This window comes from Podarcis erhardii (assembly GCF_964252035.2).
Source record: "Podarcis erhardii genome assembly, chromosome: 9".
NCBI classification, from domain to species: domain Eukaryota; kingdom Metazoa; phylum Chordata; class Lepidosauria; order Squamata; family Lacertidae; genus Podarcis; species Podarcis erhardii.
The window spans coordinates 44,718,709-44,743,377 of NC_138512.1; the positions used below are offsets into that span (position 1 = coordinate 44,718,709).

Consider the following 24,669-nt stretch of genomic DNA (forward strand, 5'->3'; position numbering starts at 1 on the left):
ATCCTAAGTAAAAGTAAAACAACTGGTATAATTGAATCCCAAATGTCTTAGTTTTTTGCTGGCCTAGGCAAGTTCAAGAGGCACTTGCAGGGGGTTAGAAGCATGTTTTGTACGTATATAGTTTCCGAGTCAATCCCTGTCACCTGTTAAAAGCATTCAGAGTTCTTCTAATCTAGACATTTTCTTCAAAGACCTGGGAGTCTAGGCTCTCTGCCTTCTGGTTCAAATTTCAGAGGCAGATTTTCCCTGTGTAATACAGTGCACCCAAAGAACATGATTTGCATCATTATTTCACCCCCCTAGGGATGACTCGGTTGTCACCTATAGTTACACACAGTTTCCCCTCGTATACACATACTTTTTTGAGATTAAGTCCTGTGATTAATAAATGCCTAACTTTTAATCTTTTTCTACATAGCTTAAGGAGGGCAGCTTAGGCTGGCGCATGCATTCTTTTGGGTAAGAATCTGCAGGAATCTCTGTTGCCATAATCTGCCTCAGAAAAGTTTGCTTGATTGGCATAAGCACCAGATGCTAGTAACATTCATATGAATTTTTTTTAAATGAACTGATTTTGTCAAGTTTAAATATATGTTGGTAATTGTTAATTTGGTATTACATGTCCAGGAATATACAGAGAACAATTGTGCCTTTCTCCTTTTCCTTTTCCCATTAATTCTCTTGCATCTCAGTCAATTAACTGGGAGCACCTAATACATATTACTGCTGAAGCTAAGCAAATGTGGACATGGTCATGATCTAGAATGGGAGACAATTTGGAGCCCCATACAAAAGTATAATAGATATTTAAGAAACAAAACCTTGTTCCTCTCTCTTGCATCTAGGGGCAGTTTATTGAATTGTGCAAGACAATGTATAACATGTTTAGTGAAGATCCCAATGAGCAGGATCTTTACCACGCTACTGCAGCTGTGACAAGTTTGCTTTTGGAGATTGGAGAAGTTGGTAAGTTATTTAGTGCGCAGCCTCTTAAGGAGGCGGAGAGTAGCAGCAAAGCCATTCAGAACGCACTTCTTCAGAAGAAGGGAAGCCAGCAGTATCACCTTGGACAACGTGACCCTTTTCAAGATGGCTTCCTTGCGGATGAGGAAGAGAATATTTGTGGTGATGGCACACAGATGGAGGACATCAAGCTGGAAGATTCTTCTCCTAGAGACAATGGAGCTGGTTCTTCCATGCTTATTTCAGATGACGATACTAAAGACGACAGCTCCATGTCTTCCTATTCCGTCCTAAGTGCAGGCTCTCATGAGGAAGACAAGTTGCATTGTGAAGACATTGGCGAGGACACTGTTTTAGTACGAAGCAGCAACCCTTCTCTACCCAGAAGCATGAGCATCGACAGAGACTGGGCTATCACCTTTGAGCAGTTTCTGGCTTCCCTCTTGACTGAACCTGCCCTGGTGCGGTATTTTGACAAGCCAGTCTGCATGATGGCAAGGATTACAAATGCCAAGAATGTGCGGATGATGGGCAAACCCATAATATCTGCAAGTGACTACGAAATCTCTGCTATGTCAGGCTAAGTGGGCCCAGGTAGGGAGGGTTTTTAAAAAACTATTTTTTTGGTTTTTATTACATATTTATTACTGCCTGGCACAGGTCCTGGTGTTTTCAAAAGGTGGTAGTTCTTGCTTATGTGAACATGTTATATTGAACTTTCTCTCGCTGTGGGAAACATTATCAGAATGCTTGTCTTATCGTCAATATATGGGGGGGAGGGCATCATTGTCAGTGGTGGGTATGTTATTAGTATTGCTATCCATGGATAAATGGTGACAATTAGTACAATTTTAAGTCTAGAAATGAACAAAGTTTGTGTATGTTTTAAAAACGGGCCTGAAATCCTGGTAAGGAAGAAACTGGAAGAACTTTAAAAGTGGCAGAAGCATTGTGTGCTGCAGCATGCATATGGAGTTCCTTTGTCTTTGCCATTCCCCTTGAGGGAGGTAGCACAATGTTCACATGCCTTTGGCTCACGCAGAGCTGCTTCCCTCACTGCTGTGAATGGGGAAGCAGAAGCTGCTGCAGGCAGGGAGCACCATGTGTGCACTGGAACCCGATGCCTGTTACGAGATTAGTAGTCTGCGCTAAAAATAGAAAGGGATGCTGTCAACTTGTTTAGGACTCGAAAGTAAGTTCTGTGCAGCATCCCTGGTGGATGTCTCTTGATATAATTTTATTTTATTTTTTTTTAAGAGAGGCCAGTGATTCCTAATACTTTTTAAAATACATTCTTCAGGGATACCGCCATGGACTTGCCTTGACACATGCCAACATCCTGACCTAAACAATTCATAGTACCCCTTTTAAAAATGAGAGGGTTTTTAATAAAATTCTGTAGATAATTGTATGTTGTTGAACATTTTAAACCTAGTGTATGGTAGATTAAGAATTCATAGCTTATGTCTTCATTTTAAAACAGTTATTAGCAGGAATGTAATGGGGGGATCTGCAAGGAAATGAATGTTTGAAAGTCTTAATGAAAACACTGTCACTTTATTATAGATGAATAATGTATAATGTAATTTACTGAATGATACGTTGAATGACAAATGGAGCACCTGCACTTTGAATCTTTGCTTCTTTTTCCAAAACATTAAATGGCGGCACAACTCACTTCCATGGTGCACATATTTCCTTTGCTCAGAGGGTTCCAAGAGGCTCAAAGAGACCCATCTCCCCCCCGCCCCCCCCCGGCCAACCTCAAACACACTATCTGTACGCATGCCCGTGTCCGGGGGTGGGGCAAAGCTCTGTTGATACTATGGGAATCCTCTGAATGTGCCTGTGATAGGACTGGATTGTGCCTAATATTTTTTAAATTTCTTAGGTGATTAGGTCCAAATCATTCTTACATGCCTGAACTATATTTGCTGCCTTCAAAAAATCTTTCCACCTCCTTTTTTTTTTATATATTGTATATTATGATCATGTAACTTTTCCAGGTGTTGTTGTTGTTTTTTAGCCAAAGCTATTGCTTTAATTCTTATTTAAGATAATGAACTGTCTGACGTGGTTTTAGCCACAGTAGGTAAATGTAACCAAGGCTCTTTTTTCTTTTTTGAAAAAGATATTAAACTATTATCAGATGGAAAATTGCAACTGTCTTTCATGGTGTAACTCTTCTAGCTTGACTTCTACTGAGTTAAGTAGCAGAGAAATCAGAATTATTGCTGGGGAGTAAGACTTTCTCTACAACAGGGGTAGCCAACATGCAGTCCCTCTACATCCAGGTGATGCAGTCCCAGGTCCCATCATATAGATCAGGCCTGGGGAACTTGTGGCCCTTGCAGTTGTTGCTGAACTCAAAACTCCTCTCATCCCTGTGTTCCACAAACAGACTTAGCAAGTAGTACTCTTGTAACACAAGTACTCTTGTAGCAACCTACAAAGGGGACTGTGAAAACAATAAATACAACATACCTGAGCAAAACAAAGCTTCTGATCAACTTGATCTTTATTTGCTAGCAGTCATTCCACACCCAAACAAGAATCACATTTTATTGCTTCCAAACTACACACAGTTAGTAATGGGCAATGCTCTTGCTCCACAAAGGTTTACAAGTCACTGCCCATATGTGTTCCTCACAGTGGAAAAGGGCAGCAACAGAAAAAAACTGTCACCAGCCTGAGCACCACAGAAGTAACCAGTACGAGTGCACATCATAAGGACAAGAAACAGTAAGTTATCAGTACAGGCTACAGAACCTTACTAACGCAACTGTAATTATGACATTTTTTACATACATTTGGAAAGCTAAAAAGCAGGTTGTTATAGAAGAGGATTCTGTGGTCTCTATTTCTGCCTCTTGGATATTTTTACATGATCTTTTAGTGCATCTGTGGCTATGGTAAATAATCCAATTAACCCGGACACCTAAATACAGCACAACCAATAATATGGCATCTCTAGTTTATGAATAGTGTCTGTGATAGTTGGCAATTCCAGATTGAAGCTCCACTACAAGTTTAAAAGTATACCCTTTTTCCTAGAGCTTTTCGTTTGCAGGCATTCAGCAAATATTGTAGCTCATACTGCTATAAGTGATTTTTGTAATTTGCTCCCTTTAAGGAAGCTTTTTACTACTTGTTTGTCTTATTAAGATATTTTAATGCTTGCTTCATTTCCTAGTTGAGTCCAGTAATATGCACTCAAGTGCCCAAGATTTTTATGAAATCCATTTTTTCTATAAGCCAAACTTTAACTGTTATTCGGTTGTGCCATAGAGCTTAATTTGGAGATCAATATTTTTTTCCAGCTAGTAGCCATTTTTGAGAGAATGCAATTTGAAACGTTGTGGGTTAGATCCAGATAGATGAGCAGAACTCTTCTCCCATAATGGGTCTCTGCTGCTCATCCCCCAGCACTGCTCCCCAAAAGCAACTACAAAGGTCAAGGAACCATCTGGAATGGATAGGGCAGGGAAAGCAGTGATTAGAATGAGAAAGTGGGAGAATTCAGTAGGACTGCCTTGAGCAGGTGGAAATGCAAGTCGCCTCTGGTTTCAAGTCTGTAAAAGGAACTTTTATGTGAGCAGCTGGATCTGCCTTCCCACAATGTATCATACAGTCACAGGTTCAAAAGCTTTTGGAGAAACGTTAATAGTGAAAGTGATACACATACATGTCTACATGTTTTTCCATGTAGCCCTCTCACCTCACACCACATAGAGAAAAACAATGTGAACAGCTGGGTGAAAAAATAAATGGCTGTTTGTGTGTATTTCAATGTGTATTTGTTTCTTTCTAAAGAAACAGTGCAGATGTACTAGTATATTGTCTTACGATTGTCACAATGCAATATTTAATGAAAAACCCTGTTTTACAACATATTTCTATCTACCACCAGTCTCTTTAGGTTTTCACAGCTCAAAACTAGATTAAGTGGTTCAACTACAAGTCTAGAATTAATTATTCTCAAAAAGAAATGGGCAAATATATATACAAGCTAAACAGCTACTGGAATACATTGGCCCAGTTCAGTTATAGCCATTTGTCTGATAAATCATAGGTATTTGACCAGGAGCTGCTGGCTCATGCAGTTTCCCCTTTCCCCTAATAGCCATCTTCAATAAAGCTTGCCTACTTTCTTTAAATGTTTCCCAGAATGTCTGCACATGCAAACTGTGGCTTAAGGGCTACCTTCCAAGTTGGCTTCAAATTCTTTTTTTGGAGGTAATCTGAATGTCCAAGAAGGCGGTAGTTTAAGAAATCAAGAAAACTTTGCCAAACTGAACACATGAGGGGCAGGGCAAGAGGGCAGATGGTCTGTTTCTCTACCAGACCGGGATCATTATAGCTGAATGAGACCAATGTATTTAAAAACTAATGAAGAATGGCCTTATTAAGTTTAGTTATTATACCTAAACATTACATCCATATAGGATAGCTACATCACTATCTGTAATTAAGGAACACAGCTTTACAAAAAATCAACAATATATTTAAAGAAGGAAGATACAAATTTGTTCCAGTAAGGAATGAGAATTTCAAAATGTTTACAACACAATGATGGCTTCAAAACTTTAGAAACCTCTTTCCTAAAAATTGTCAACTATGATTGTTAGCACCATTGAAAAGAATATTTATACTGCCTGAAACTGGGTATGTTAACATTGTATCACTTTGTGCTCTGTTGATAATCATTTTCATTTAATATGTTAGTTTTTACAAAAATAAAATAAAGCCCTAAAACTAGTCGGTTTGCTGGTTTATGTTTTAATTGTTGCATAATCTAGCCCAGAGTTTTGGTAGAATCACAACTCAAACATTGCTGGAGTGGAACTGTGGTTCCACTCATCACTAGCATTAGGGAGTTGACAAAGTTTATAATCTATCCATCTTCCTTAGGTTTATCATCTGACAGGAAAAGATTGGAAGGGCTCAGGTAGACTCAGCCTACCAAATCCCTACAGGTCCAAATTAATGAAATCACAGGAACAATGTAGATGCTACTGTTCACATGCACAATGTTGCATCAGCTTTATTTTTTGCAGAGCCATTGATTCTTATTTAATACTAATGTAATAAACAAGTAATGTGACAACTATATACGAATATATACCTTAAAATCTTTTCTGGTATATTTTCTAGAATTTTCTATTGCCACTATATTTAAAGCATTTAGTATAGAAGATCAAGGTTTCTTTTAAGTAAAATAAATGAAATTTCTTAAATTAAAAAAGGTTGTCAATTAAACCATTTCAAAGAAAAACTCAAATGGAATCAAGCGTGCAATAAATGTACCTTATAGCATACAGAAAAGGAAAATACATTTACAACAGTTTCAGCCAGGAATGATTTTTGTATACATTCTGATACCATGAACCACTAGATCCAGTGCTCATATATAAACACTTCTCTGTGCACACTTCTCTGTGAAGACAAATCTCCAACTAACGGGAGAAAATAGGGTTGTCCCTATACAGAGAGAGCTCATATGGACTTTTTTGATTGTGCCCCAATGCATTTTGCAGATATCAAATTTCTCTTGAAAGATTTCTTGTATTGCACAAAAGTGATAAAACATCTCTAAAAATAGATTTAGATACTGAAAAGCCTTCTGTGATCCACTCCATCTCTCTGTCAGGGCTCTATTGCTCTGGTAGAAAGGAACTTCGATAAGCATTTTATTTCCCATAAGTTAGATATCATCAATTTTGCTTTGTCCTTTTTTTTACTGTTCTAGATAAATTATTACTCTTAGATGTCACAGGTTTTAGATAATACTTCCAGCATATGTAATGCCTACAATGTTGCCATGTGGCATCATATGTTCTTCCCATGGCTTCCTGCTGCCCTCTTTTTCCTTATCAGCAGTCTAATTAGTCGATTATCAGTTAGTAAGATGAAATAGGAATTTGCTCAATTCCAATATCAATTCTTACAACAAAGCCAGCATGTTTTAGGAACTGACCAGCAACAACTCAGTCTCAGCTTCAGATATGAAGCGCACATGAAGTAAGTACAAGGCACTTTAAAAAGATTAATCTTTGAACTAATTATTCTATCCCTAAAGCAAGGCTACCTGCAACTAAAGTTTGATTAGAAGCATTTTAAACATGCTTATTCAATAGTTAAAGAATCTTTAGATTGTCTCGGAATATGCCACCTGAGTTGCTTTCATCAATACAAAATAGCAGTGTATTAAAGAAAATTTACTTAATTGCCCAATTATCTTCTACTGAATATTTGGAGCTCTGGTATTCTTAAGCTTTAGCTGTGAACTTAAGTGACAAAAGAACGGGGGAAATAGAGCAATGGTTGATATGTGAAAGCAGTTACAGCATCTTAAATAAAAATAGTCTAGTACAGGAAAACATATTTAACTTAATATATTTATGATAAAATGCAAAGACCTATTTAAAAACAAAAGTTTTAACTGGCAATGTTTAAGCATGCTGCCATGAGAAAATCGAACAAATAGTCTTCCATAAACAGAAGTGAAGCTTTTTCTCATACACCCAAATCATTTAACCTGCTAGTGGGTCGTCGTCGTCCCCCCAGTAGTGTAATAATAAAAGACCATGTGTTCCTGGTTAGAAGAGAGAGAAAATACAACCTAATACATTTAAAACAAAAGCTATTTCTGTTCAAGAAGTATCTCTGGTTGTAAGCTAGCACCAGTCAAATATGGAAAAGAAGCTATTGCTAGACAAAATGTAGCACAACAAGAACCTGTTTCATCTGCTAGGTATACAAAAATTATGAGGATCTGTGGTACAGAAAGGATCTTTGTCTCTAAAAAGTTCTTACCTTCAGCAAATAGTATACAGACCTAAGTAAGTGTTGATTGTCCAAGCTCTCTCAACCACTTTTTTTTAATAAAAAAAATAGATGTATAAAACTTTGTGATCACTAAGTGAAGTTTTTGGTTAAATATGAGAATCCCAGTCAAGTGCATATTTTTTATAGACAGAATCCAAAGGAACGCACATTACTATATTTCGTTTCTTAAGGCAAGGACTACATCGTAATCCAGAAGATGTTTTTTGACTTTTTCATGAAACTTCTCTCTATACTGGTTGAAGTACATAATACTTTCAGGCTTTTCTTCAAACCAAAATTTGTCAAATTCGTAAGCCAAATAACCTGTAAAGACCAAAACATAGAAAGTGTATTGAGACAACACATGTGTTTGCCTCTAAGCAGCTTTTCAAAAACGACTAGAAAACCCATTAAAATTAATGAACATGACTAAGTTAAGAGCCATTAATTTCAGTATGTCTACTTGAGTAAATCTTAGCTGAATACCACCAAAGAGAGCTACTTTGGGCACATACAATCAAAAGCTTGGACACTGGCACTATTTTTGAAATGTAGAAGAGTAGAAGCTATATCAAATTACTTTTGAAATTACAGTTTCAAATTTGGTATGCTTTGCATAAAATATGCACTTATAAGGAAAATCAATAATCTTGTATTTCCATATACTGTACGTATGCAACAAAGATGAGGACACATACAACAGCATACTAAGCTTCGGGAAATACTACAAAAGAATTTAGCAGTCATTTGTTTCATTTCCCATTATTATTATTAGTTGTAGTAGTACAACATTCTATACCCATAGATTATGGCTTGCTCATATAATTTATATATTTGTTCATATGACCATCTCTCTCAGCTTAATAACCTGTTATGAAGCGGTTAACCATAGATTCCCAAAACAGACAAAATGGGGGACCATGGTAAACGGAAGACTTCCTGGTTGGTTTGCTCACTTGAAAGGGCTAAATACAAAGCCATAGGGCTCACTCCTATCTTGGGTTATTAAGCAAATAGATTATTTTTGGAACACATGCAATATGTGTAATCAACCCTACACTATATTAATTTGCAGAGGTGAATAGGTTAATACAAGGAGTCACAGCCAGAAGCTTTTCTCCAGCTTTTCTCTTGTCTATTCAAGGAAGAGCACCTTCAGTCAGAATGTGGAGGCTGCTTTTGCCAAAAAAGTCAAAGTTTACAATGGTGTATATGGCTCCACTCTTCTGGAGACAAATACACGTGATAGACACTTGATTACATTTATTTCTTCTCCAGTAGTGTAATGTGTGTATAAGGCCTTTGAAATTCATCTTTCATTTAAATATAGAGAAGCATTATTTTTCCTGAAAGCATGTTGATACCCCATCCTTGCGCCTTTGAGATGCGATAGCATTGACAGGATCATGGTAGGATTCAAAATGCTTTCCAGAAAACACAGCAGATTCTTTTTTTAAAAAAAGATCTTTGCAAACCTTATGGTTGAACATGTTAACGAACTAGTGAGAACATTCTGCCTCTAACTAAATTCAGAAACAGCAGCTTCCAAACCAATGAAGTTGTTATCCATATATAAAAGCTAGTTGAAGATACTCACAATAAAACTGATGGAAGTCTTTCATTTGTGGTTCACCAGGAACCAAGTTGTAGAAGTGAGTTCTTAAATGTCCATTCTTCAATAAATTGTAAGCCATTTCTGTCAAATTGATCCCAACTATTGCATAAGAATATCTGCAATACACAGACATTAGAATCACTATACTTTTTGATTTCTGCATTTTAAGCAGTATAAATGTCAAGGATAACCGAAGGCAAATTATTACCTTTATGATTATTTTAGAAGTCTTGAGACATCTTCAGTGTTAACAATTTTTTTAAAAATATAAATTTATTCATTCTATGCATAACCTCCTAAGTTCAGCAATACTGCAATGTCTGCCTACTGTTCCAAGACCATTCACTGGGCCCTGGCGTTACCAAAGTTAAACACAACTCCCATGTCCAAACACAATTTTCAAATTACTAAGAGAAGTGAATATAAGATACTTAAAAACACCACTAAAACTACACTAAGGTAATTCAAATTATGTAATGTGTTCATATTATACAAATTAAGCAATTTGCCTTTATTTGACCATTTTGCAGCATGTACTCATTTTCTGCTAATGATAGGATGGGGCAAGAAGCTATTTGTATCTACGGGGTATGTGGTGTAGAATGACAGCCATTTAAAAATGTGTGTTATTATCCCTCACCTGAAACAAGCTTCCCCAACTGGGCAGTCTCCGGTTTTGAACTACAACCACCATCATTTCCAGCTAGCATGGTCAACAGTCAGAGATAATGGGAGTTGTAGTTCAAGAAGAGAAGAAGAAGAAGAGTTTGGATTTGATATCCCGCTTTATCACTACCGGAAGGAGTCTCAAAGCGGCTAACATTCTCCTTTCCCTTCCTCCCCCACAACAAACACTCTGTGAGGTGAGTGGGGCTGAGAGACTTCAGAGAAGTGTGACTAGCCCAAGGTCACCCAGCAGCTGTAGGTGGAGGAGCGGAGATACGAACCCGGTTCCCCAGATTACAAGACTACCGCTCTTAACCACTACACCACACTAGTTCAAACATTTGGAGGGCACCTGGTTGGGGAACATCTCTTATGACATGGAAAAAATAAATTAAAAATTAAAAAACATTTATAAAATAGGCTTTATCTAATAATAATAGTGAGAGAAACAGTATCTTAAGCTTTAAGTACCAATTCACACTGCAGCAAATATTTTAAAATTAAGTTTAAAAGGCAGTATTGTTGAGGACAGCATTGTTATTTCATTTGGCTTTACTTTTAGGATTTTATGTGGGTAGAGCACTATTAAGGACTGCAACCTGGCAATCTGATATGCTTACTGATCCTGAAAAACAGGACAGCCTCCAACTTGACATGCTTCCCATTTGCTCACATGCCTAAATCATGTGGATGGAAGACACTGATTGTGTTTGTTCAAAACTACAAAGCAGCATTTAATGCAGTTCCTTTAGTGGAGGTGTCTAGTTCAATTTTACTGGATGAGTTTCAGTTATTAAAGCCCCAAAATGTTGATAAGATGCTTGGACAGGTTCATTCTAATGGAAAAATCCTTAAGGTTATACATATACAGTAGAGGAGCAAGAGAGAAAAAGTTACTAGGGTCTTTTGTGTGAAGACATCAACAGGACAATCTAACCACACACAACAGAGGTACAGAGGAAAAGTGAGATAGGACAGGCATAAGGCTAACATGCAATAAAAAATATTTTCGCTTATGGGATCCCTAGAAATTACTGGATTACTCTCACAAATATTATAGAAGAGGAGGTGCAGAAGATAAATATACTTTCAGATTATTCATTAGAAACTAAAGTAATAATGATAGCTTTGCTTTTTCAGGTTTAAGAGTCAATTATGACAGCAATTTTATTAAAAAGTAGCTTACCCCAGTTTTGGATTATTTGAGCGAGAAAGGATTTGACGAGCTTCACGGGGATAGTGTTTACTAAAATATCTGAAAATATATGTACACACAAAGTAACTATGTTTGCAAGAGACTGCTTATACTAGCAGTGATTAAAAATTACTTTGCTAAACATTCACATTATAACCACTGCCTTGCAAAGTCAATTGCTCTACAGTATAATTAATGGTGTTAATAAATTCATGACAAGTAGGACAATAGCTTTTGAAATAAGATAGATTAATAACTAGATTGGCAGGTTGTTGAAGACTGAATCCAATACCCTCTTTTTAATACCCATCTACATCAGCAAAAGAATACCCACTGTTACATAATATTTTTGACTTACAGAAGATTAGTTAATCCCAGCATGCCCATTCCTCTGAAGTCTGTTTTAGGGTCATCACCTTGGAAACCAATGTCACACCACTGCTTCGTGATTCTAGCCTTCAGTTTTTCATGGGGCATCAACAAATTCCAAAGCTGTATAAATATGCTACTGTTAACAGAATTATCAGTATTTCCCCCAACTCATTCTAAATACAAATAGGTATCATTAATGAAACTGGATGCCACACAAAATGGCAAAATGGCATAAGCATCCTGAAACACAGGATGCAAAGAAATGTATTAACAAGGAAGCTTTTTTTTTTCCAGTGTGGCAAGCGATAAAGAGCTTTCATGGCAATCTGCTTTGGGCATGAAGCTCTCCTGTGCACATAGGACTCCCTGCTCATTTCAGCGGATCTATGAACACAGTTTTCCTCCTCCTATTGAAATCAATGTAGCAGTTAGTCCAGAACTCCACATAGGCACCAGACTGAATGAACTTGTACTAAAGCATATGGACTCACAACCAACAAATATAAAACTGCAACCCACCAAAGTTACACTTGCTTTGCAGGTGTTGTCTAGCAGCTCACTAAAGAATGGCTGTTAAATTATACCCTCCAGTCCAGCATTTTGTATCTGAGCTATCCCATGTGTTCTAGGCCTCAGTAACTAGAGTCATACTACTATTAAAAATCAGATTGCAATTTTTAACAAACCTGGAAAAACACCAATTATTTTTCTAACCACCTCTCCTAATCTGTTTAATTCCTTTTTAAAGCTATTTAAACAAGTAGCTATCATTGTATCCTGCCTGTGGCAATGAATTCCGTAAATTAAGTATGCTATGTGAAATACTTCCTTTTGCCTTTTCAAAACTTAATGCTAAATCAATTTCATTGGATGGCCTTGTGTTTTAGTATTATTATGAGACACAACTTCCACCAATCCCTTTCTTCACATCACTCATAACTGCATGAACTTCTACTGCAGATAAGAGTTGCTGATCTAGTGGCCTTACTACATTAGCCAGGCAACTGTAACGTCAGTAGACTGAGTTCATAATTGATGCTTGTTTGTAACATCACAAACTGGACATTAAATATGCCATAAGGGCACAAAATCTAATTTTTTTACCTCCATTAGTTGCTCTTCATGTTTATTATTATCAGAGTTATATGGCTGTTTTCTCAGCTCTTCTACAGCCAAATAAAGTTTCTTACATCCTGATATCTGGAGCAAACTTAATTGCAGCTTTGAAGCAAACCTATAATATAGGAAAACACAGAGAGAATTATAATTAACAGCTGCAATAAAAGAGCACAGCTGTTAGTACCAGTTGAAAATCATATAACCTTCATTTCCCAGACCACCTTGCTTACCATTCTAAACTATGACAAATAGGCCACAGAAGTTAGGGTATCCCTGTCCAGATAGGAGTGTGGCTGGACCACCAGCCAAAACTGACAGAAGGCACTCTGCTCCACCAAGGCCACCTGGGTCTCAAGCAACAATAATGGATCCAGGAATACCATCAAGCTACATACCTGCTCCTTAAGAGGGATTGTATCCTCCTCAAGAGCAGGAAGTCTCCCATCCATCCAGTCTAGGGAACCACCCACTAACAATGCCTTTGTCTTATCTGGATTGAGCTTCAGTTTATTGGCTCTCATCCAGTCCACTACCAAGGCAAGTCTAGCACATCCGTTGCCATGCCTGTAGATGTAAAGGAGAAATAGAGCTGTGTGTCGCCCGCATATTGCTGACAACAGACTCTGAAACTCCAGGTGACTCCACTCAGCAGCTTCATATAGATATTAAACAACATGGGAGATAGAATTGAGCCCTCAGCAACAATACAATGAAACCCCAATGTTGCCGAAAAACACTTTTCAAGCATCACTCGCTAAAGATGACCGAGTAGGACCAGAAACACTGCAAAGCAGTGCTGCCCACCCCCAATTCAAATAGCCTCTACAGGAGTATACAATGGCCAATGGTATCAAAAGGCAGGCACATTGCCAAAGTCTTTCTCCCAACAGAAGTCATTATAAGATAATCAGGGCAGTTTCTGTGCCAAAGCCAAGCCGAAATCCCAATTGAAATGGATCTAGAAAACCAGTCTCCTCCAAGAGCACCTGGATCTGCTCAGTGACCACCTGCTCAAGAACGTTGCCCCCAAAAGGGAAGTTGGCAACTGGCCGGTATTTCCTTAGGTTCTCCGAATCATGTATTTTAGATAACGAATGTTACTGTGTATCATTCTATCTTCACTGAAGTCCACAGCAAAACTGCTGATTTCAATGAAGTCAGACTCAGATTATTGCTTATTAACACACTTTTAAAAATAGTTTTTAAGCAAATCTCTTAAGAATCACATTACTATGTATGAATTACAAGATAAACTAAATGCATTTTATGAAGACTAATTTGAATGAATTACTAATTCTCAGTGTCTATTTGAACAAAACACCTTTTCAATGACCTCAAAGATAAAGTTCCAAACAAGGTATCTTTAGAACAATAATAGGCTTACACTGCATCCTTTTGTGTATTAATCTTCTTTTGTTCTATGATGAGTGCCACACATTTTTCCACGTCATCTTTAGAAGAATACACAGCCCTTTGTAAAGCCTGATAAATACAAGTAAAACATCAATCTTCTGACACAAAATATCATCTGTTTTAATAGCAGTTACTTACATTTCAGGAGAAGATTACTATGAGCAGGGACTCCACAACCTGTTCTGGATGGAGTCATACTCCCTCAAAAGGATCAAGTTCACAGTTTGGGAGTGTGGGAATAAGCTGGCTGGTGGGGCTTGTGAAGTTCAGTGCACAGTGCTTTAAAGACACCACCGAACAGCTGACTGCAATGTCTGCAAACTTCTTCTGACTCTGCCACATCTTTACCCTGCCTCACACCTTACATGTTAGGCATAGGACAGGTGGGTGTGGCTTGACCATAGTGGTCTGGGCCAGATGGGAAGGCCAAGCACATTTAATTAGACCTAAGGACCAGAGATTCCTCAGCACTGGTGTATGAATACACAGTTTCATTAACAGCAAGCCAAAAACTGTAGCACAGCAGTGTTGTTATAACTGCAGATAGTGAAAACTAAGCAGGCTCATAAATCAGACTTGATCTAGTTTGCATCCAATCTAGTTCTTGACTAGCCTTGGTTGGTATATCATTGCTACAGCAATGATAAAGCCAATCTTGTGCACATTTACTCAGAAGAAGCCCAACCAGGTGCAAATTATAATATTGGGCCTCTTTTTTTAGAAAAATGATGAGGATCCAAAGACCAGAAAACTTAGTTCCGTATGCTTTAGAGCTGTGTTTCTTACATAGTGCCTTTCATGAATGTAACTATGGAGGTTTTCTAATCAAAGGTGTGTGGGGGGGGGGAATTGGGCTTGACTTTACATGCTGGGCATAATATAAAATTAACCTACCTTACACTTTGATGATTCCAATGAATGTTCTGCATTAAGATAAAAACATGCATGTTTTAAAAGAAATTCATAGACCCTAGATTCTGATTTCTAAAATTACACAAGACAATTGAATAAGCATGATTGTAACCGTGGTTTAATACCTCTAATTTATTTATTTCATGTATTAATTGCTTCCCATAAGTGATTTAACAATAAAAACAACTATATATAAAATTTCTAATCTAAGAGAGTTAAAAACTAGAATAAAAATATCAGTGTAAAAGGCTTGTTGGTGTTGGTTTTCAACAGACACCAAAAATACAGTAAAGACAGTGTGCCTGTCTGGTATGGAGCAGAAGGGAGTTCAAATTGGAAGGCGCCACCACAATAAAGGTCCAATTCCTACATTGTAAGGAAAAGACCTCCCAGTGTACTGTTGAAGCATGCTAACCACACATGTAAACATACTTCAACAGCTAGCATGCAATTGCAGATGACTCCACAAGCACTATTACAGTAAAATGTATAGGAGTTCCAGGAGGATTACAGGGGCAGGGAAACAAAAATGTCACACACATAAGGTGAAAGCATCCCTATCCCCTCTCTGATTTGAACATTTGATTTCTATGCAAATAAGGCATGAAATGCAGCAGGGGAAAATGACCTGGCTGTGTTTTAAGTCACAAGTGTAAACACACCCTTAGCCTTTTGCAGCCAAAAATAAAATAAAAAAGGAGATTCATGTGGAGTTACTAATCTCCAAGAGAGATGCAGGAAAGACAACAATGACTAGAAGAACCAGGAGGCTATAAATGCAGGCGCCAGGATTTCAAGAGGCAGCAGACCAAGGGAGTGAATCAGAAAATTAAGCTTGAGAATGAAAGATGGGAGGTCCAAAGGAATGAAAAGGAAAGGCCTGAAGAAAGAAACGGGATGAGAATGGCTGGAGCAACTGAAAAGGCAAGGAATCAGTATTTTAATTTGAAATAACTATTTGTCTATAGGACTTTATTTTACAGCTACTGTACCAGCTTACATACTGAACAGGGAACACACTGCAAAAGACAAAACCACAATACACTACATTGTGTATATTGTCAGCTGTCTCCTCTGTTGAATCAATAGCCTTATCTACATGAATTTTAGCCACCCAAAATTAAGGACATAGAAGGAAGGTAAATATTTATGGAAAGTGAAAAACTTGAAATTCTCTCTTGTTCTGTGGTTGTCAAACTAACTTTGGAGATTGAACATAACAATTTATGTATAAGCTTGTATATTTCAAATATATTACCTATCCGTAGTGTCCTTTCTGCTCTTTTCATTGAGCCATCACAGATACGCTGCAGTTCACATTTTCCAGTCAACTGTCTCAAGATCCATTTTAGCCAAAATCGAAAGATATTTCTATACAAATAGCTCCATAAGTGTACAATCATTTTCTACAACACCAAAATAAATAAATAAATCACAAATGGTGACTGAGTATAACAAATACTCAAAAATTCTGTACTATGTTAATTTAGAAGGCCCATGCAGCCTAATGGAACATATTCCCACGTAAGTCACGTAAGTGTGCACAGAATTAAATGCAAACCTTAAATTCCAGTACTAGCTGCTTCAAGCCATTAAACTATTGGGGCACTTCACCCAAAACTAAATAATGCTGAAATCCTAAATTCAATTACTTGGGAGTAAAACAGGAGTGCCTGGGGTGCTCTGGTCCATGGGGTCACAAAGAGTCGGACACGACTAAATGACAACAAAAAAAATCTAATTGAATTCAGTGGAGTTTACTTCTGACTAGAGATATACAGAGCCTGCACTGTACTTAAGAATTTGAAACCAACAAAATTAGGGTTGCATTTGTATCACAGTTACTTGGGAGCATGCCCCATTGATGTCTCAATAGAATGCCTCAAACTGGGTTTTGCTTGCTTTTTAAAAACTGCTCCTGCTCTCCTTTTCTTGCAGAGTAGAGACATGAAGGCGGCGGGGGGGGGGTATTTAGGGAGAGGGATAGTTTCCCCCATTTTTCCGTCCCCCCCCCCCCGTTTTGTCTTCACATCTGTATTGCAGACAAAGTCCTTATTCTCCCAGGCTTTCTAAGTTTTGAGTTTTAGTTGCTGGGCTTACCGTCCATTCAGCACTTGGTTTGATTTCATGCTGGGCTTACTGTCCAGTCAAACTTACTTGGTTTGACTTCATGCTGATTTTACAGTCATTTACCATTCCAGAAAACATCTGGTTAAACTCTTAACCATTAAAGGGTAAACATATAAACACACTATATAAACATTTAAGAACATCCTAATCCCTTCACCTCTGCTAGCAGCAAAGGTATCAGAAGCAATGATTGCAGAAATCGTAACAGAACGGTAGTTTTAAAAGGCAATTTTATTGCACGTGAGTTACTCTTATGATTGTGAGCTCACTGCTGTCTTGCTGCTTCTTCCCGAGCTCATAAAAAAAAAGGAATACTCAAGCGCCAGCTTTTACTGGCTTGATTCTGGCCAGCATCTTCTCTAGGGTATCTCCACAGGACCTAAACATTTGCAAATATGTTTATACTGCAAAACCTGCAGGGATTCATTCATATACATATATATATATATGCAGGTTTTGGTGTCCTCGGGTGTCTTCCCGTGTAAAAGTTGGGGTGTCTAGGCGACGTTTCGACGAGGTCTCACTCGTCATCTTCAGGCTGGTGCTTTCGGCTTCTTGTTACTGGAACAGAGCAGGATCTCAGTGTTTGAGTTCCTATAAATACTGTAGAGGGGGTGTGGTGTATAGCCTCCAATGTTCTGGGCAGAGAGGAAGTTCCCAGGCTAGTGTGCCTTTTCTTCTTTTGTTCCTTAATTACTTGAGAGATATCTTGAGTGATTTCTTGAGTGATATCCTGAGTACCACTTCGCCTAGACACCCCAACTTTTACACCCAACTTTTACACGGGAAGACACCCGTGTAATTACTTGAGAGATATCTTGAGTGATTACTTGAGTGATTACTTGAGTGATTACTTGAGAGATATCTTGAGTGATTACTCAAGTAATTACTTGAGAGATATCTTGAGTGATTTCTTGAGTGATATCCTGAGTACCACTTCGCCTAGACACCCCAACTTTTACACCCAACTTTTACACGGGAAGACACCCGAGGACACCAAAACCTGCATTCCTGTACCCGTGAAAATCTACGAAAGCAAATATATATATATATATATATGGAGGTTCTGTTTCAAGAGGCCACTGCAGCATACAAAAAGATCCCGTCTTAGTGTACGCAGTCACAAACAAGTCCTCCCGCCCACCGGCTCCCTAATGAACCTGATCCCGGAAGCGAATATCGGGCCAGAGAAGAGCAGCTGGTTTGAAAGGGGACGAGCCTATAGGCGGCATTGTCCCCGCCGCCCCCATTTTCCAGGGTCCTCTCGCCGTCCCCTCCCCTGCACGCTCCACCAGACGCTCCACCCCCGCCCCCACCTCCCCGCCCTTAAACGGTACCAAACTGTGGTCACACCATCCCAAGCGAGAGCGCAGCAGGCCGGGCAGCGGCCTCACTTCACCTTCACGCCAGCAGCTCCCTCCCACGACCCACCATAAAAGGAAGTTGCCTCCCCCACAGACCCGGAAGTGAGTGATGTGGCCCAAGATGGGGGAGGGGTTGCGTTGGCTGTTTATAACCGTCCTGTCAGAGAAACACGTCCCTTAACCATTCCCAACTCCTTTCCCCACCTCCTTAGAAATGACATGAGCGTCCGTGTCCGCGGGGGCTTCCATGGTGCCCACCAGGCGAACGCAGACCGGCCCGTGAGGACCGAAAAGGGCGGAGCGGGGGGATGGGTGGGTTCTTCCGTTATGTCCGTTTAACGACGCCGAACGGGTAGGCGGGGCTGCCCACAGCGGCGGGCCCGGCGTCGAAAGCGTGCTGGCGGGCGCCGCCGTTACCGGGGCAACAGACGCTCGCGACGGCCAAAGAGGGCGGGGCGTCGCTGCCTTGTCTCCTGCGTGCCTAGGCGCCGCTCTGATAGTTGGGAGGCAGACGCCCGTTGGGCGCCTAGCTGTCAACTTTTCCCTTTTCTTGCGAGGAATCCTATTCGGAATAAGGGAAGTTCCCTTTAAAAAAGGGAACAGTTGACAGCTATGGTTGGGCGGCGGCTGGTTTCTAAACCTTAAAAAGGGTTTCGGAGAGCGGGCGGGCGGCGCAGTCGCTTGCTGACCCTTCCTCAGGCATCCTATAAAGCGTGAGGGCTCCTGAGGGAAGGCTGGGACAGGGAAGGAAGCGGCTTGCTTTCTTCTGAGTAGAAACCGCTTGGGGGGGAGGGGTTTGTTTTGGCAATAAAGAAGTATAAAAATGGTGCCAAATGAAAATTGGGCCGTGGGGCCCTGAAGATTTTATTTTTATTTTTTTTAAGCGGTGGGGTTAATGTGAAACGAGGAGAATTGAGAGACACAACGGTCGCTGCGCGTGCCCCGGAAGGAGCCAGAAAAGACTCACGTACACACTTGCCGGTCCTCAATTAATAATAAATAATTTTACTAGGACTTTAGGAAAGCAAATGGAACACAGTCATCATCATTATTATAATACAAGCCGGTTAAGAGAGAGAGAGAGAGAGAGATAATTTAATTAGTGCCAGTAAACGAGCACGGAAATGAGACACATTGGCCAGTTCTTATGAATAATGTATTATCCCATAATAACCATCAATTAAGTTGGGTACGGAATAGGGGGAAACGAGGCCGCCGGCTGGAGCTCGCGGGCGCAGAGGAGAAGCGGAGGCGTCTCCCGCTGGCTTTGCGTCTTGTGGCCACCAGGTCGCTCCGTGGCGGCTTCTCCTTCGTTCAGGTGTTCGCAAGGTTTGTAGAGGCCGAAGGGAGAGGAGGAAAAAGGAGATGGTGCAGGTTGGGTCTCGGGCGCCAGGCACCGCTTCCGGCGACACGTCCTACTTGGTTTATGTTCCGTGTTATTTTAACTGATTCACACGCCGCCCTTCAACCAATCGGAATCCCAGGACTTTCCACAACAAAATATCCATAGCTGCTTGTCTGTTCAAGACTAGCCCAGTGTGGTCTGTAACGACTGCAGATGGGTCTCAGGCAGAGGTCTTTCCCCATCACCTGCTATAATATCCTCTCTCTTTTTTAATACGCTGAAAATGCCGGGGAGTGCAGCTGGACCTTTTCCATATAAGGTACCTGCCTTGCTGTACCAACAGCACTGTGGTCTCGGCCTGAAATACAGTTATACAGTAGTCCCTTTCCAAAATGAAAAACAAGATGATGAAATAACATTAACTCATGCAGTGCTCTATCTTGCATAAAACATTTGTCGTCGTAGATGCTTGGTGGCTGCTATAATAGATTTTAGCTCTATTACTTGAAAGCAAAGGCCACTAACTTCCAAGTTAGTGGTACTTATTTCCAAGTAGGATTGTAATCCTTTGTACTATTGTTTCTGAGTGCATAGGATACAGCAGTGCATTTTAGAGTGTCTTTATAAAGGTTTGTTTTTTGTGGTTTCTGACATTTGTGTAAAGAGAGATGTTGCAGTTCACATAGGTGAGCATCCTGAGTCAGATGCAGTCTTATTGATAACCATGTGATTGGTTTTCAAGTGAACTTTTGCTGTTTAATAGCTGAATTTGACATTGGTTCCAGTGATAGGGCAGGGGGAAGTAGGCTCTGTTCTAATACAGCTTAGCTTACTTCAGTTGGAGACTATCACTTGTAATACATACTTACACATCATATTTTCCTATATACATAAAAATGGAAGGTTATAATCCTGTAGCCCCCATTGGAGGATTGTAGTGCTACATCACAATCCTGGATTTGTATGAAGTCAGGGCAAGATAGCAGAGCAAAAATGAAGGCAGGTTTGCATAACAGCAGCAGCCATGGTATGGGAATGAGGAAGGATGCAAAAAGTGGTAGTTTAAAATAGCAGTTGGTGTTTGAGTAAGGCAGAAATGAGATAACTGAGAGGGAAATTGTGGTTTTAAACTATGGTGGAGGTTTGAACAAAGTACCTTCACACAATGGAGTCCTTGCACTGGCAATAATGCTTCACCATACAGTATGTCCCACTTCAACAGCCTGCTTGCTATTGATCACTAACAACTACCAAGCCAGTCATGATCCCTCTTTCCTGCACTGTCCCCTATTAAAGGAGAAACCATACAGAAAGAGCATTAACTCCTTGTGTGCACTATGCTACACTGGAAGTTAGACCATGCTGAATAGAAGCATTTTTCCCCAGCCACTCGGGGCAGCTTCCAACAAAATATTAAAATACGATAGTCTGTTAAACATTAAAAGCTTCCCTAAACATAACAAAATTTGGAGCAAACATCCCATAGACACTGGAATCACCAAGTGAGAGAATGTTTTCTCATCCATTCTTATTAGGCAGAACCTGATGGATACTTTAGATGTTTCCAGTCTGCATTCTTACTTATATATGGAACTCCTTTCCTTTGGAAGCACAAATGGTGACAACATTAATGGCTTTTTCTTGGCTGGTGAAAACCCATTTGTTCTCACAAACCCTTTGGAGACTATCTTTTCCCCCTCCCTCTTGGCTGTTTGGTACTGCTTATAAATGGAATTGCTTTGAATTATGTGTGTTTTTAATTGTATATTATTATATTTTATGTCATTGTTATTATTTGTTGTAGAAACTTAAACAAAGATGTTCAGCACACTAAATGATGAGACAGATTGCCTAATGTTGGGCACATTGAGTTGGGTCAACATCCTGCTTCTATGACAATGGCATAATTTCTGATTGATTCATTGCCATTTGTGGTGTCTCTGCTTTCTGTCTATTCACCAGCTTCTAATATTAGAACCAACTGTTGTTGCAAGAAAAAGATTGTCATCTATGTTGGACACCACATTCATTTTGACACTTATGTTACTCATCATGCTATCTACTATTGTGTGTACACTAGTCCTGTATTTCCACCCAGTTCACCTCCACTACCATCATTCTTACTGATCACCCCTCTCCTGCTGCCTTTCAGACTATCAGTAGTGTAAATTCCTGCTTTCTTCGTGGTACAGATAGCATTTCCTTTTGGGGGGAAGTTTTTTTCCTTCTTCATCACCTGCTGGATGACAAGAGAGAGCTGCCACAAGTTTTCCATCACAAAGTCTGTTGATTGGTTAAGCAGCAAATCCACATTTCCCACTACATGGTGGACTGTAACTCAAAAGCTATGGCAGGTTTACATCACCCTCCATATCTGTGCCTGGCTGCAATCAGTGGCTTTCCCACAAGAGGCCCATTCAGGTATCAAATACATTCCTCTTGACTGTGAGGGTCTCTTTAATTAAGGTGTCTTGCACACTGCCACTGTCACAGGAGAAGTGGCTGCAGCTTCCAGGTTCTGCCAAAATATCGCAGACCTCTCACAAGATCTCACCAGAACCAGGAAGCCAAAGCCGCACAACCTCAATAAGCAAGGCTTCAGTGGAGGGGCAGCCACAGGGGGCAGGGGGCACCTTCCCATTTTGCCTCGTGACAAAATGGGACAGGCTGTCCCTAGGTTATCCACACCATTTTCCCCCTGCACATGCTCCAGTGAATGAAGAAGGAATTTGTGATTGTGTGTACCATGAGTAGGCAAACTAAGTCCCGGGGGCCAGATCCGGCCCAATCGCCTTCTAAATCTGGCCTACAGATGGTCCGGGAATCAGCATGTTTTTACATGAGTAGAATGTGTCCTTTTATTTAAAATGCATCTCTGGATTATTTGTGGGGCATAGGAATTCGTTCATTCCCCCCCCCAAAAAAATATAGTCCACCCCCCCCCCCCAAGGTCTGAGGGACAGTGCTGAAAAAGTTTGCTGACCCTGATGTACACATACCGACAATGGCATTTGGCAGATGTGGATACAACCCACATTGCCACAACTGCTTTAATCTGTTTACATTTGTTTTCAAATGAACATACTTTAGGATAATGCAGAATCAATTTGCAATGAGCCCTTATTTTTGGTATTGAAACTAGCTACTCTAAATCTAAATAAGCTGGTGTCAGTGGTTTCAGAGAACTTCACTTATACTAATCAATATTTCATCCTGACCTTTGACCATGCCTTCTACACGGGTTATTCTACAAGGATAATGACATCTATTTGCATCATACTTGCTTGTGATCCTTGGCAACTAAATGTACATAGTAAAATGTACATTCAAATACACAGCTCTGGGGTCCAATACCAGTCTGATTTTTCATGGATCAGTGAAATTTTTTATCTATACTTAGATGTTGCCTAGCACTCATTCATCTGAAAGAAATAGGCACAACATATATAGGATATACTTTAATATACTTGTCTTTTGTCAAATATTACCATTGCCTTTACTTCAGGAGCCTGCCTAAAATTTGAAAACTGAATCACTTTGATTTAGTTATTCAGAAAAAAGACTTATTGTACAATATGCAGTTGTGTAGTTAGTTTATAAAACTGAACCACACCTTACAATAATGTTCTACAATGTGAATAATGCACAGCTTACATACTTAATTGGCTACAATGATAATTATGTGCTAATAATAAAGAGATGGGTCTTACTATATATGCCAGAGGCATCAAATACGGTAACTGTTTAGAATTTATTTGTTCCCATTTTCTCTTCACTTTCAGTGGGTTTTTTTATTCCAGAAATCACACTGCAAGCTCTATAGGGCAGACTATCTATTTATGTTGCTCATTACAGACTCTAGTACACTCATGGGTACCATGAACAAATAATAATCATGTATGATTTATAATGACTATTAAGAGGGGCAGTAAAACTGTCCTTGTAAACTGCTAAATAAAGGAAGGTCACACTGATGAAAGTTAAGTAGCTTAATGTATAGCTTAAAAGTGCTCCTGCTACAAAGTACCCTTTGCAGAAGATACTTTCACCAGAATCTAAAATATCAAGGAAACAGTTTCCTCCTCCGTATCCTGTCACAATCTCAGTTGTCTAAGAATGGTGCATTTATTTATTGCATTCCTGCCACCATGCGGGAAGAACACATAAGCATTTTTAGTTGCTGGTCTACAACTTTCCCTGGAGACTTGCCAATGTGTCAGCCTGAAAGCATATTGAACTTTCAAGATGGAAATGCAATTAATGTTTGTATTTAGGATAAATTTGAAACACTACATGTTTTGGCAAGAACTGGAATGAATGATTAAAAAGAATCTGCAAGTGCAATTGACACAGTGAGAACTTATGTGAAAATCAAAGAAAAAGAATATTGACTTTTAAACCTCAAAATGCTCATTTCATCAAACAAATAGAGCACTCTGCTTCTTTCGGCTTTGCAGAATTCTGGGTCCTTCACCGAGACTGAAAGGTTACAATGCTGATTTTAATTTCTCTATGGCTTTTGTACCTTGACCTTACCGTGAAGAAGGACTTGCTCAATTTTCATAAAGCAATATTGAAAATACTTAAGATATAGAAACCACATTCAAACAGCAGTACAGATATCTGAAAAAGTTGCATCAGTGAACAAGGGATGCTTTTCCATTCAAACTTGTAAAGAGTCGCTTAAAAAAAAAAATAACACTGACGCAAGAAGATATGCTTTACTGGGCCAAAGAAGTGCCATAAC

General features: G+C 39.4%; 2 protein-coding genes across 7 annotated transcripts in view; one reads left to right on the plus strand and one right to left on the minus strand.

The window, feature by feature from the left end:
- TBC1D9 (TBC1 domain family member 9) overlaps positions 1-7,844 on the plus strand; it is a 58,121-nt gene extending 50,277 nt beyond the window's left edge. For both annotated transcript variants that reach the window (XM_081876067.1, XM_081876068.1), the window contains exon 21: positions 846-7,844. In XM_081876067.1, coding sequence (XP_081732193.1) covers positions 846-1,547 — 702 coding nt within the window. In that variant the 3' untranslated portion in view covers positions 1,548-7,844. The remainder of the gene's footprint in view (positions 1-845) is intronic.
- ELMOD2 (ELMO domain containing 2) lies at positions 3,464-18,946 on the minus strand. 5 transcript variants are annotated; one of them, XM_081876139.1, is made up of 9 exons: positions 18,782-18,946; positions 16,342-16,489; positions 15,066-15,094; positions 14,143-14,240; positions 12,744-12,873; positions 11,626-11,759; positions 11,259-11,327; positions 9,389-9,522; positions 3,464-8,115 (listed from the first exon to the last, which is right to left on the minus strand). In XM_081876139.1, the coding sequence occupies exons 1-9, from the start codon at positions 18,824-18,826 to the stop codon at positions 7,964-7,966; spliced, it is 939 nt and encodes a 312-aa protein (XP_081732265.1). In that variant the 5' UTR covers positions 18,827-18,946; the 3' UTR covers positions 3,464-7,963. The 5 variants fall into 5 exon arrangements, with proteins under 5 accessions (XP_081732265.1, XP_081732266.1, XP_081732268.1 ...); XM_081876140.1 differs by lacking the exon at positions 18,782-18,946 and adding an exon at positions 18,567-18,642; XM_081876142.1 differs by lacking the exon at positions 18,782-18,946 and adding an exon at positions 18,613-18,636.
- Positions 18,947-24,669: the final 5,723 nt, after the last annotated feature.